Source organism: Pagrus pagrus (genome assembly GCF_965226575.1).
Source record: "Pagrus pagrus genome assembly, chromosome: 19".
Classification (NCBI taxonomy): Eukaryota; Metazoa; Chordata; class Actinopteri; order Spariformes; family Sparidae; genus Pagrus; species Pagrus pagrus.
Genome location: NC_140203.1, coordinates 17,207,847 through 17,222,595, shown reverse-complemented (window position 1 = coordinate 17,222,595; position 14,749 = coordinate 17,207,847). Strand labels below are relative to the sequence as shown.

The following is a 14,749-nucleotide window of genomic DNA, read 5'->3' as shown; positions in this document are numbered from 1 at the left end:
AGATTTTCACTTGACACCAAATACGACTGTCAAATACTTTAGCGAATCTTCCCGGTCCTGACATTTGGTGGGTGGATTTTATCCGAGGCATATTACAGTGCATCATGAGCGCCTACATTTCTAACACGAGTGGGCCCGGTGCAAATCAAACTGCTAACAGTACCAGTGCAAAGAGCTTGTTTTTCTCGAATTTGGCCTTTAGCAGGAAGAAATGTTTGCAGTGTAACTGCAATCAATGTGAACAACAATACGAAGGCATGAACAGAAAACATCTGATATCTGCCTGACATTTGACAAAAATGGCTTTCGACCAGGACGCTGTAAGAGCAACAAGAACGGTAAAAAGGTCAGAACATTTTGTTCTGTTGTTGTTTAAAAATAAAGAGTCTGGACTTCCTGAGTCACAATTTCAATGAGACCCTGTCAAATTTACCAACACAATCACCATAGTTACTTTTCTGCAAACTATGGATTTGTTGTAACTTTACATACCCTTATTTTGCAAATTTACATTTCTTTAGGTTAAATTTTCAATTTGTGCTTATGCTCTGGTTAGGTTTAGGCACAAAACCCACTTTGTTAGGGTTGAGAGAAGATCATGTTTTGGCTTAAAATACCTGTTATAGGTCACCGCAAACATGGCTGGAAATTGTCCGAGGTTCTCCTTAAAAATATCAAGTGGCTAACGCTTACAAATGTTGAAATGCTGTGGTCCCTTGTCCAAAATATCCAGTGGTTTCACATTTACAAATGTTAAAACTCAGTCTGAAGCTGCGGTCACTGGCTTGTAGCTCTACCACCATCCCCTCCACCTCTGTCATGTACAACATGTAAGGTGAACGTGATATGAAATGTTTTGTAGAAACATCAGTATGATATGTTGGCCTATGACATGTGCAAATGTGAAGGCATCGGTGTTAACTGACGACATTTTATCCTGGCGACTGGGTTGAATTTACCTGATACAAAAAATAAGAATCTTAAGTTCATCATTACTCTTCATTTACCATCATTAATGACAAAGAAAAATAGAAAATAAATCCTTATTTTCTTTCAATTGACTAATCAATTAATTAATTAGCGGACTAATTGCTCAGCTCTAGTCGGTATAACTTGGGAAATGTTAGCTCTGGTATTTTCAGGGTTTATAAAACTCATGTTCAGTCATGCAGCTAGTCAAGTCCACACACACTCTGGACGGTATTCTGCAGTATTATTTCTAAACCATAATGAGGCAATTAAAAAGATTTCTGCTCCCGCAGAGGTGATTATTTCCCAGGACTGGTGTCATCACACACACCAAGGCTGCTGAGTTCATGGTCTTTTTTTTTCAAATGGAGCCAATGCTGATTGTTTTTGAGGGAAATAAATTGTCTCTTTTCAATCCTTGAACCCGTTAATAACCAAAACGACTTCTAGTTATTTTCTGACTTACTGAAAGCCAATTGATTCTCTTTAATTGTTGGACTGTTGCAATGAATCTGGAAGTAAAGCTTTCAAGGACTTTATACAATGTTCAACTGATGGTAGAGAGATACCACATACTATATGTTTCATATGTACACACAACACACTGAATATCAATTCATCTTACTTGTTCGCACTGATTTAACCAAAAACTCTCAACAATGGGTGACATATGACATTAGAAATACCTTGACAGTGTCCAGGTCTCCAGCTTTAGCAGCCTCCAGAAGTCTGTAGTCCACGTCTGAGTTCCTCACCGGGACGTTCTCTACGCAGCAGAACAAACAGGAGAACATCAGAGAAACACTAGCTAAGCTACAAATTATCTGAAAGTAAATCTCTCCTCTGCAAACAGGTGGAGGTGAGAGAGAAGATGACGTTAGACCAAAATCACCCAGACTGTCACTAATGCAAGGGATGTGTCACAGGACTAGAGCACTGGTGCAGATAGGGTTGCAGCGACAAACCCAATTCAAGGTATCCTGTGGTCTAGGGTATTGAATTCTACCATATTATAAAATTATAATTCTACCATTTAAAATATTAATAATAAGTAGTAAAAAATTATATTTCAAATGTATTGCAAATTTGTATAAATCATATATTATTATATAACAATGTCTGTTAGGATGTGATATTTTTTTTAAATTAAATAAAGTGTTTGTCCAAACATAAAAAGCTGTTTTCATTCTGTTAACTGATGATAGCAGTTATGTTTGTGTAACACTGCATATTGTGAAACTGTGACATTTTTAAACACACAAGTGTGAGCTGCTGCACTACTTTAAGGGCAGGCATCTTGCATTGGAAAATATGACAAAACCACACGTTACAACATCTGTTAGAAATGTTGTTGAATGAACACATTTCTATCTTTGCTGATTTTCAACTTGACAACAACCGACAGCAGAGAGTGATTAATCAACTGCTACGTCACGAAATGGAACTACTGACTTTTAACAACCGTTCTTCGGAGGCGAATTTTCCACTTGACAATTACTCTGCTGTGGTTAAAAGTAAGTGGAAATAAGATCAAAGAACAAAGATTTGCCAATATATACCAGGCCAGGCAGACTCAGCTGCTCTGCTTCAACATTTAACAATATGCTTCTTCGCTTTCTTGCCAAGAGTTGCCCAAAAAGATCAATTCCCCTTTCATGTATGTTTGGTCAATGTGAAGCAACTTGTTCAGATCAACTGGTTGATTTGATTTGAAGCAACTGGTGAGTTCAGCTTGGACTGGAATGAGGGGGAAACAGCGAGTCAGCGATTCTACATCTCACACGTTAACACGTTATATCTTTTCTAATTTATACAAAAGCCGTAAAAGTTGTGGCGTAAAACCATGCTTCTGTTCAACACTTTGTTCAAAAACAAACATATATAACATATAAACATGGGGAGGCAAGTTTCATTACTTTAGGACAGAGTCAGGCTAGATGTTTTCTTGTTTTTCAACTAATTATGCTAAGCTAAGCTAACCAGCTAGTGGCTGAGTTATTTAACAGGCATGAAAGTGGCACTGGTCTTCTTATCTCACTCTTGTATCTAACTAATAAATGAATTTCCCAAAATGTCAAACTATTCATGCTAAAATCACATGCACCTACATCTGCCATTTTGCAGATTTTTCGTTTATTCATTTAATTGTTCACATGTGTGCGTCTACAAAAGTGCAGATTTGCCTCAATAGAAATAATTATAACTTTAATAATGTTGGTCAGAGGTTGAGACCCGTTAAAGCCACTGTGCTGTTTTTTCTTTGGTTGATTGAATGTGCACCTTCAGTCTGAAACTATTAATTTTGACCTTTCAAAACATTTTCAGATAATCCGGCTGTTGCTAGCTGGCACATAGCAACCAAAACACAGCACCTACACATCTGCACAGCTCACCCACCCACACACACACACACACACACACACACACACACACACACACACACACACACACAAAGGGTTGCCTACCGTTGAGTATTTGCTGAACAGCTTCATTTCCCATCTGAGCTGCAGTGAAGCCCTGCAGTGACACCAGCGAGGCGTCTGCCCCGTATCCTAGCAGCAGCCTGCAGGTCTGAAGGTGGCCCGCCAGCGCCGCGCGGTGCAAAGCTGTCTGACCCAGCGTGTCCAGGGCGTTCACCTGCAAACACAAACAGCACATGTTATGATACAGATGTACTGCAGTTACATTAATTGGACATCAATGTTGCATGTACTCTGATTCGGTGTTGCGTATCAGATGCTTTGGATAGCTCTGTACGTGGGGACGAGAACGAGATACAAACAACCAAACAGACTAAATAAATCTGCCGCAGTGTTATTCTATATGCATGTACGGATAAGCAGACGGATGTTCAAACAGAGAGATTTATACAGGAATGTGAAAAGCATATTTGCATATATTTAAGAGGGATTACGGCGGAAGTAAAGAGATACATAAATAGATTGCTGGATGAAGATGAAAACGGAGAAATATGACTAACCTTGGCACCGTGTTTCTGTAGCACCTCCATAATGTCATTATGAGCACGCTCCGCTGCCACATGGAGAGGAGTCATGAAACTACAGAGGGGGAGAGAAAAAGAGGTGATAAAGGTGAGTATAAAAGCATGTTCACCCAGTGTTCGATCTATTCACGTTATAAATGAGAAAAAAAGTTGCCTATTTACAGTTTGAATTAAAACTTTGAAATCGATACAGTCAGAGTAGTTAGGGTAGTATATTGCTGCAGTAACTAAACCGGTAATAGGCAACTTATTAAGCTGAATGGTTAAAAAATCGTTCTGAAGTAATTACTGATTGCACAGTGTAATGGCCATCTGGGTATAGATTGGCTCCACAATCCCTCGCTTTCACTATGCTGGGCGTGATTTATTTCACAAAAAACTAAGACCGAATTAGAGCACAAAGGAAGCGCGTCAGCCATTGTGCAAACAAAACAGGAAGAGGCATTTTCCCCGGCCGCTGTACCCAGGTGATGGTGGAGCGGTGGAAGAAAAAGCACCCTGCTGACGGAGGAGAGGGAGAGTGATAGAAACAGAGGGAAAACAAGAGGGAGTGGATGAGCGTTCACTCGATGGAAAATGTGCCGTTGTTGCGTCAAAGTTGGTCCCCCTGTTGACATGTGTCACCTCTTACGAGATCACTAAACAAAACCTGTCTGCTTATTAATACCATCGGGTGTTTTACTCTTCCTTTTCACAGCACTGAGATATGGTTGTGTTTACCTGACGTCGAACTTCGTGTGAAGATGCTGAGCATGTTATGTTCACCATCTCGTTGCTGCTGTTTATATTTGCTCAGAGGCTAATTTAAAAAATGCACTACAGAATTTTTTCCAACCTTGCGTTGCATAACGACAAATAAATCACATGGCAACGGTACTCACTCTTTATTCTTCTCATTCACGTTGGCGCCTTTCCTCAACAGCAGCTCCGTCACCTGTTTCCTCTTCGGGTGTGGGGATGCGACTGCACAGTGCTGACACACACACAGACACACACAGAAACATCATCTTAGCATCCGTGCACCAGTGTAGGAATCACAATCAAGTGTGCGTGTGTTCGCATCTTACCAGCGCTGTCTCGTGTGTGTGTGGATGTTTGAAGTTGATGATCTCCAGGGCCAGGGTCTTCTTTGCTTTGGCCATGTCAGCTTCCCGAGCAGCTTGGAGCAGCGAGTGGCCCTTAAACTCATCTGAACACACACACACACACACACGTCAACATGTCAGAAACAGAGAAAACAGCCAAATTTTATCCTGACAGGGTTGAAAGTATTTCAACCCACAGAGGAGCAGCTGACGCTTCAGCTGAATGAAAGACTTGATCAAAGCTGGAGTTACGAGCTTCTCAGGGGGTCACAACAATATATTCTTTCACTTGCAGCGACCCTGCAGCATACCAAATATTTCAGACAGATTACTTCCAGAATTCTTACTAGCGAGCTAATAACTTATGATGCAACAGTCTGTGTGCTGGAGTTGGAGCGGAAACAAGCGATTATCCCCCCAGAGGACTGAAAAATTTACAAACAACAAATTATGCTGCTTCGGCGGCATTTCAGGCTGAATAAAAGGAGTCCGTTCAAGTCCATCCACCAAGTGAGCAGCAGCATTCACGCATTTTTAATCAGACGTTTGGACAAATGGCATGAGCGCCAGACAGACGTCACGTCATCAAGGGAACGTGGTCCACAGAGAGAGAATCAACAACAGAAGCAGCCTCTGCAGTCTATTGTTTGAGAGAAACTTTAAATCATTTCTCATCCTTGTTAGTCCACCACAGCGCCTCTCAAACTATTGGGTTTGTGACCCCTTAAAATGAAGAATCTATGTGTCTATGTCTCATCACAGCTAACAACCTTAGTGTGGGCAACCAAAGCTATGTTCTTCTTCTCTGATTGTTTCATCTGAAGCATTTTTCAGTGGCCTGAAGAGGAGAAAGTTTCCAGTATTTCTTAAAAAGTCAGAGATTATGAACATGACGTCTTTGTTGCACAGAGTTAGGTTCCCACGCATGGAGAATTTAGATTTTAATTCAAATGCGCAATGGTTTGTTTGAATATACTATATATATATTATATATTGAGCTTTCCAAGGATACTGAGACACTTAAGGTGGTTTAGCTTAGTTTGAATGTTCAACAAATTGCCCGTATTCCACATCACTAAAAAGTATATACAATTATTAAAGGTGTTTTTTATATTGATTTTCTATTCCGGACACATCTTGTATTCCACATCTGTATTCAAGACAGATGTTTTCCATTACTGTGTGAGAGAGCGGGAACTGATTTTTTTGCTGCACCCGGCATGAGTTCGAGGTGGTTGGTTACACCTCGCTGAGAAGTTGAAGGTGTGCAGCCTGTCTTCATCTAACAGCTCACTGCAGCTGCTCCGTCTTGTTCCATTACACCCTGCTGAAATTTCAAACTGATCCGCTGTCAGAAAATACAGAAGATTACTGTCCTAGCAGTGTACTGTTGTAGATGCATTTTTGATCAATGTCAGTGCCGAGCTTACTGACAAATCCATTGCTTTTACTGCAACTTCATAACTGTGAATCAAGTTCTGTTAAATGCTTTTAACGTGAAGCTGCAGCTGCGGGACATCTTTGGTTGGCATTAGCAACTTAATGCAGCATTTTCTAAGGCAATGTCCCCACAGACACCCAGTTTGTAATACTGCCAGTTTGTAAATATCGCAATATTTTAATCAGTGGGCAAGAGGCTCAATCATCATTGTGTTGCCTGATTTGGATAGTGACATTTATTTAAATTAAATTCTTTAGGATTTCCATTTTAAGTATTTTTCAAAGTCTGGACTGTCAGATAACGTTTTCCCCCAGGACAAGAAAAAGCCTGGCACTGAATTTTATCCCAACTCCTGCGATCTAAACCTCCACTGAACACGGAGACTTTCACACAAACACACACACATACCCTATAGGCAGATATCTCCACTCTAGAGGTGTACGATACAACACAAGCTCTGTCAGAATACTACGGAGAAAAGTCTGAGTTTGAAAACAACCATCTTCAGGTTTAGGTTTGTGTTTCTGTGAGGAGCAAAGACACAACCTCATCAAAGGACAAACAGCTCACAGGAGCAATTGTCCTGCAATTGCACACAAACACAAGAAGGCTCACGGTTGATGTTGCATTTGATTTTTGCTCTGATCTGCGTCATTAAACAGACGAAGCAACAAGTGCAACGGCGAGAGAGCTGACTCACTAGTTAATTTTCAAAGAGCTGCAGAGAGCTGTCTGCCAAAGACAAAGACTGAGCTTGTCTGCTATGACTCCGTGGTGTCTGTAGACGTAAAGGAACCGCTGCGTGGATTCATTTGTGGTGCTCTTAATGTTTAATTAATTCAATATCATGCATCTACTAAAACGTTCAAATAAGAAAACAGGACAGGTTTTACGGCAGCATGGATAAAACGCACACAAAACACAACCGGCATCTTTAAAAGAAGCAGGTGTGAAGAGTCTAAGTACATCGTGAGAAGGTTAACGTAACACCGCCCTGGATCAGCTTGAAAGCAGAATGGAACATGATGTGCAGTTGTTCAAGGATATTTGGAGTAAAAGGTTTATGAAACCGGTCTTGATCCTCACATCCAGAGGTGAAGGTGCACTGCTTCAGTGAATGAGCTTTTGTATAAAAGGAATTCAATGGCAGCAGTTGTGGATGTGACTCACAGTCGAGCGGGAAATAATGAATGTGGGTTCTATGAGGAGCTCTACACGTTTGTGTTTTTATACTGGTGCGTGTGTCTGCTCTGAATACATTAATACATACACGGCAAAGTGTTTTCTGGTATTCTTTGCACTTTATTGAGTTCTGCTTGCTTTCTTAAGGTTATTGAAACTGTGTGCGTAGAGTTCATTTTCTAATGTGTTTATTAACTGAAGGTGCAAGGTGGTTTTCTTCTACCTGCAACCCTGGATCATGGTTACTGTGCTAAATATAAAATAATATTCTTCTAATACTGTTCTGGAAAGTGGGGATAGTTAAAACCACCACAAAGATGTTATCAGTCTTGGGAGGTGCTAAACCCGAGATGCAGCAGCAGTGCTTTTCCAATATAGTGCCAGAGGAAAGCTAAAAGCTGCTAGCTTGTTTAGATTCGTACTGTTAGCAGCCAGCTTAGGGTGAGGGGTAACATGCCATTTTCTGCCTGTAGGTTGTTAGCTCTGAGGCTGTTGTTGTTTCCCGTAGAGGCTAATATAATATAGCCCCAAGCAGAGCTGCAGAGTGGACTGCAGTGGTCTGGCCTTCCACTCCTCCAGATGTACTTCCTGTTCAAACTTGTAGTCTTCAGGCCCAACCGACGCTGACTCAAGGGACATCGCTTGAGGCAATTCACAAAGTTGTGTGCAGCTCTCTATGGAGTCCCAAAAGGTTGCACTCAACTTTATTCATATATGCAGAAACACTACCCAAGACTGTAAAAGGACTTGGACTGCGTATATCCTTAATGGTGCTCGGCTAGAGAGTTTCTTCAAGTTCATTTAAAGAGCATCTTTTAGAGTCGGTCAGCTCCTTAAGTGTTGGCAGAGTTTCACCTAAAAGAGTTTCTGACAGCTTGTGTAAATTTGCTGCCAAAGATGAAAATTAATTCCTGATATATGAAAATGAGTGGAGAGCCTCTCCACACATCTCTACTGCAGAAGTACACAGAAAGTCATGATGAAGAGCTGGAAAGAAAAACGCAACTGGAACTGCAACTGACCATTTTTGCTATTATTGATCAGTCTTGTGATTACTTTCTTGATTCATTTGTTACTGGTTTGGCCTATGAGATGTACAAACACATAACAACTACCCAGAGCCCAAGTTAATATATTCAAATGTCTCGCTTTGCCTCTCTTTAAACCCATAATTTCTCGATTTCAGCTCCAGACAACAACATCTACCTTCTTGCGAGACTGAGATTCACCCTTTAAACTGCTCGATGCTCAAATAAGTTCAAACAAACATGACCGTTGTAAATACACCCTTCCTCAAACAACCTATTAATTAATTCCGCACCATGACACATTTAGCAGCACTGTACGTACTGCAGCTGCACTTTATGGAAATGAAGGCACCGCACTCACATGTGAGTCTCTCCTTCAGCTCGGGCGTGGGCGCCATGTCCACGGAGCTCTTGCTGTGGCAGTTGAGCAGCGTCGGGTCGGCCCCGTGGCTCAGCAGCAGCGAGCAGACCTCCACTCTGTTTTTAGACGCTGCTTCATGGAGAGGGGTGAACTGCCACAGATCCATGGCGTTCACACACGCACCATGCTGGAGGAAAAACGGAGCAAAGTTAGTAGTGATGAGCATCATTTTCTTTGATTTGTTTTGGATTTTTATAAGTTCTTACAAACACTGATTAGTATTGGTTCATAGATGGTACGGCTCTTTCTTGTTTTTAATTAAATAGCAAAATCAACAAAAGACGAATCAACAGTGGGACTTGATTTTCTTTGAATTCGATTTCCATCTTAATTAATAGCAAAAACACAATCCTATTAATTAAGAGTCAGTGCCACTGCCTGAGTAACTGTTGAGCCATCGTGTGTGTGTGTGTGTGCGTGTGTGTGTGTGTGTGTGTGTGTGTACCTTTAGAAGCAGCTCAGTAACTTCATAATGTCCGTAGGAGCAGGCATTATGTAGAGGCACCAGACCACTGGAGGGGAAAAACACAAAACAGAATTTTAATTAACATGACATAGCATTAACATTCAAAAACAGAACAAGCCTCTGATTCTTTACCTCTCCATTATATTTTTATTCTTCAGATTTAAAAAGGCGCAATATGTAAGAATTGGCCACCTGTTGAAAACTAGTTAGCTCGGTTAGCCATGCAGCTAGTGGTCTGGACTGGGAGCCAGGAGCAACTGGGGAAGCTTTGGTGTTTATACAGCTAGTACAGGAGTTTTGGACCAGGACAAGCCAGGGTTAGCATGTTAGCATGCTAACTTCAGTAGATATCGCTGCAACACAATACATGCATGTCATAATGCTAAAGCTGAATTTTGTTCACCTTGTGTTGATCATTTTAGCTAATTTTTTAATGTTTTCTGTGAAGATCTTACATGTTGCACCAGAAGAACGACTACCTAGAACTTTGACCTGAAGATTGGGCTATATTATATATATATATAATATTAAAGGTTAAGGGATCCCCACAGTAACCATAATGTATCCTGAAGACAACGCTTTAATAGTTGTTGAGAAATTTTACTCAAAACCCTGAATGACATCCTCATGGTGGTGCTGCAGGAAGAGTCAGAGAATCACCAATGCCCAGAGGTTCATCCACTGGGAACCATGTCTGGGTCTAACAGTTGTTGGGCCGCCTCACAGACAATGTTTGAAAATTGAAAACCTTCACCAAACAGATTCTGACAGCTGATCAGAACAGAGACAAAATGATGTCCCGTTCAAAATTTGCCGTCATCTTTTAAATTCAGTTTTTATTCTGATTAGTTTAGCTGTACATACCCTTTGTCCTTGGCGTGAACATCTGCTCCGTGCTGTAGTAACAGCTGAACTATCCTCACCCTGTTGTATCCTGCTGCCAGGTGGAGTGGAGTGGACTGGAGAGACAGGTAGGAACAAAGGGGGATAAACAAAAAAGCAAAAGGAAGGAGAAAATAAGGAGGCAGGGGAAGAAGGAGACACAGTGAGGGGGGAGAGAAATATAAAACATTGTTAGTCCACATGTTCGTTCTACAGCAAGACAGCCTATAGTCAGGATTTCACAACATCAATCCTGTACATACAGAGTGGAATAAAGGAAGAAGACATTCTGTACCCACTGAGCAGCAAGATGTAAGAACATTTCTTGAGAGAAGGCTTTTCAGAGAGAAATGGGCTTTTCCACCACTGAATCAGTCGAGGGTGATAACTTCTGACTTTATTTCCTCAGTATAAGTGATGAAAAGCTGCCGTTCTGAATGCTTTCAGATGGGACTGAGATGAGATGGCTTCAGCTCTCAATGCAAAGGTTCCTCTTTATGCTCTCAGCAGAGGCCATTCTTCTTCCAAGGTAGATGAAAACCTGGTAGCTCACCTGGTAGAGCGCGTATCAAGGCTCAGTATCTCACCCCTGCCTTTCCTGTCTCTCTTGAGTTGCCACTAATATAATAAAACATAAAAGCCAAACCATTAAAAAGAAAAAGCTGGGAAGACATTGGACTGGTGGCAGTGAGAACGTTCCCATTATTCAGTCGAATGGAAGTTGTTACAGGGAAAAATGTAATGGAAAACCTGCCTCTAAGTCATGATATGAAAGTCATTTTTCAACTGGATGTACCAGAGATCACATTGTGAATAGGAGGGGGATTAAAGCTACAACATGAAGCAGGCACATAGAAAAGTTTTTAGATGGTACATGCTGAAGGAACCACAAATGTGATTGCAGTTTCAAATATGTATTTTTCCTATTACGTCTTGTGGTTTTTATGTCACCTACTCATCTGTTTCTTCAGTAGCCAACAGTAACCATAAAAACTGTTTGCAGCGAGGTCTATGGATAATGGAAATGGGAATATGATGCTTGACTGAGGTGGAAAAGTGCAACTAAGCGCAATGGAGACCGACAATTCCAGTAAACAGCGACGAACATGTGACGTTAACATCACTGGTGCTTTTGCTCCACGTTAAATAGACCAAAAACGGCTACAGACGAAATCCTCCGATCTACGTGGAGCGATGAGGAGACTAACATTCCTCAAATGAAAAGAGGAAACGTACATTTATCTCATCAATTTTATGTTTTATAAGATAATGATTCAATTCACTTCCATTTTGCTGGATTGGCTGGAAAAATCTCAGAGACGGAGATCTCAAAAACACAGCACATGAAATATAAATGAGCTCCACAGCTGGATACCACTAGTGGCAACTGAGAGATGTGTGTTTTTTTCTGTTTTTTTTTTTCCTTTTTTGAAGCACTGATCCATTTTTCTGGATCAGTTTCTGCTGCTACCTGCGTACTGACCAGTGCTTTTTTCTGACACTAGTGCTCTCTTTTTCCTAAATTTTAAATCTGCATACCTCACTGCATGAAACATACTGTAAACGTGTATATGTAAGGTAAGACAAGGCGAGGCACTGCTCACTTAATACTGAGTCAGCAGCTTACCATGACTGTATTAATGCAACTGGTAATGGAAACCGTAATCAATGCGGATTAGTAATGCTAATACTTAAACCACTTCACAATGTCAGTATTTTGAGGTTAAGATGAGCTGAATGAGAAGGGGTGCTTGTTTGATTTTCATATGAATTCAAATCTACGACCATCCTCCATGTTGTTTTAGATTATACTCTCCTTCCATGTGTGACCAGATCTGTCTCAACAGCTATGGCATCATCATGTGACCTGAGCGGGCTACCTCGATTAGCCAGCTGATTGTCAACGAGGTAGCGACTCTCGACTCTTCACGCTGCCATCACCCCCTGGGATCTGGTGTGAAAGTGCAAAGATTGGTCCGCGCCATGCATACAGTCATGTCACCGCAATGCAAGTGATTCTGCTGACAACCACATTATGTTCTGAAAGAAGAGCGCTGTCAAGTCGTGACTGTGGGGCGGCAGCAGGCTGATGGTGTCGGGGGAGCAAAGGGAAGGTGCTTAGAGGAGAAGACCAGGAGTTGTGACTCGTGACGGCAGGATTCAGACGTTGATGGTTCAACAGCTGCACAGTGGCACACTTCACCAAGATCTTACGACAAAACATCAACACGATATTCATCCAACAAGCTAATTAAAACCTCAAAACGGTGCATCAATCTGAGCTGACGAAGCCAGCCGTGAACAGACGACTTACCAGCATTTTTTTGGGGATGTCAGCTGCTATCAATGTCGCCAAAAAAACATCAACAAAGCAAAAAGGACAATCAAACAACAGCTGTGGTTAAATGGACAATATTTCTTCAATCCCACTGAAATCGTTCTGATGAGAGATTCAAACTTTATTGTTTGCATGGATGCCAAATAAAGTGATCAGATAAGACGTGAGCTTATGTGTGCTTATATTCAACAATCCTTAAATCTCAGATCTGAAGCACAGATAAAATATTTACTCCAACGACGGAGAACAGATGCGGTTAGAAAGCGCTAACATTTTCCTATTGTAAGAATTATAAAAAGCTTCACGCCACCCCTCACTTGATCGAAAATTCATTCATATCAGTCCGGATCGGATCAGTCTCTTCCAAATGAGGTGTTTACATGAAGCATTTCTACTCTGATTTGGCTGTTACTCTGATTATAAGTTGAATATGCGTCCATGTACGTGAACACAGCTGATGATTGCTGCGTTCAGAAAACGCTACAGTACAGTTAACAGACTACAACCTGAGGTTCGGACGCCAGCTGCATTTTTTAGAACATTGGTATTTCTTGGTGTCCTACATATTTTCCTATTATAAGCTCTTAACGAGGTTGTTCAAGGACCACTTAAAGAGAAACATTTCTCTTTAAAAATAGAGACTACGACATCATTTCATAAGCCATGATGCAAAACCTTAGCAACATCAAAAGTATAAAATTGTTTACAAAGCACTGGTTTTCAAAATGAAGAAAACACTTGTATTCTCACTGCTGACTGTCTGATATTATTCAGCACACAGTACCGTACAGTAGTTTGAAGAGGTTACACGGACACGAGACTGGAGCTCCTATCACAGAAGAAATAAGTTCAACTTTGATCAGAAAAGTGGCATTAGCTGTTGCGGCTAAGGGCGTTTTTTTAATCTGACAAAAGTCAAAAATTAAGCTCCAGGTGTCGTTTCGCTTTGAACCAACTCCAGCTTGAGGAGATCTTGAAAAACAGATCATCTTTGGCGATCTCTGCTGCTCACTCAGGAGTTGAGCTGAGACGCGGCAGCAGCAGTGAGGCAGAGCTGGGAGGACAGATGGTACACTCGTATTTACAGGATGTGACAGCAGCATTTGCATGGACCAGGACATGGTACACAGTTAGTCATCATCCTCGTTTTAAATGCAGCGTCGTTCTCTGTGTTTGTGTGTGTGCGCGTGTGTGTGTGTCTGTGTGCTCGTGCCTGTGTACATGTTACTGCAAATTGTTGTGGATATACATAAACAGAAAAAACAACAAATCTGTAAAACATTAATCAGGTCCTCGGTACATTTTAAAGCTTTAGCTCCAGTGAGTTAGGCCTTAGACACACACACACAGACACACACACACTCTTGCATCACCATGATGTCGTTGCCAGGGTCAGACTGATTAAGCTCCACCTCCTCAATCTGTCAACCCTGTGAGAGGAGCGGGTACATGCGCGCGCGTGTGTGTGTGTGTGTGATCCCTCTGCCACACATAAACATCATCGCTGCCTCAGTACGTCTTGTATTGAATTCTTCACACAGAAGCTTATTTGGATTTAAGTCATTTAAAAGCAGCTCCAGCTGAAACTTTTATTATGATCCTTTCGGCCGCAGTAGCCACAAGCCAATAGTGCAAATAATCAAAAGCGTCGCCCATTTATTATTTATCTGAGGCATCCTACATCCAACATCCCTCAACTACCCACCAAGGCAGCCTCTTCTTTTTCAAGTCCACTAGAGTTTATGAAAAAAAGGACATATTTTTTCAGTGTTTTTTACTCTTCCATAACATCGCAGCGACCTTTCAGATGGGAGAGAATGAGTGCTCTTTAAAGACAGCCAAAAGGGCATCAGCAGTTCAGTGAGTGGAAATAGATAGGATAAGATTGGTTATTTAGAAATACCATCAATGGACCATATTCACACAGCGGCCA

At 41.3% G+C, this 14,749-nt stretch overlaps 1 protein-coding gene across 2 annotated transcripts in view; it reads right to left on the bottom strand.

Moving 5' to 3' along the window:
• tnksa (tankyrase, TRF1-interacting ankyrin-related ADP-ribose polymerase a) overlaps positions 1 to 14,749 on the bottom strand; it is a 96,657-nt gene that overhangs the window by 29,434 nt on the left and 52,474 nt on the right. For both annotated transcript variants that reach the window (XM_084339677.1, XM_084339678.1), the window contains 8 exons: positions 10,461 to 10,555; positions 9,576 to 9,642; positions 9,071 to 9,257; positions 5,041 to 5,162; positions 4,855 to 4,946; positions 3,950 to 4,028; positions 3,435 to 3,606; positions 1,656 to 1,735 (listed from right to left, as the gene is read on the bottom strand). In XM_084339677.1, the coding sequence (XP_084195803.1) occupies positions 1,656 to 1,735; positions 3,435 to 3,606; positions 3,950 to 4,028; positions 4,855 to 4,946; positions 5,041 to 5,162; positions 9,071 to 9,257; positions 9,576 to 9,642; positions 10,461 to 10,555 (894 nt within the window). The remainder of the gene's footprint in view (positions 1 to 1,655; positions 1,736 to 3,434; positions 3,607 to 3,949; positions 4,029 to 4,854; positions 4,947 to 5,040; positions 5,163 to 9,070; positions 9,258 to 9,575; positions 9,643 to 10,460; positions 10,556 to 14,749) is intronic.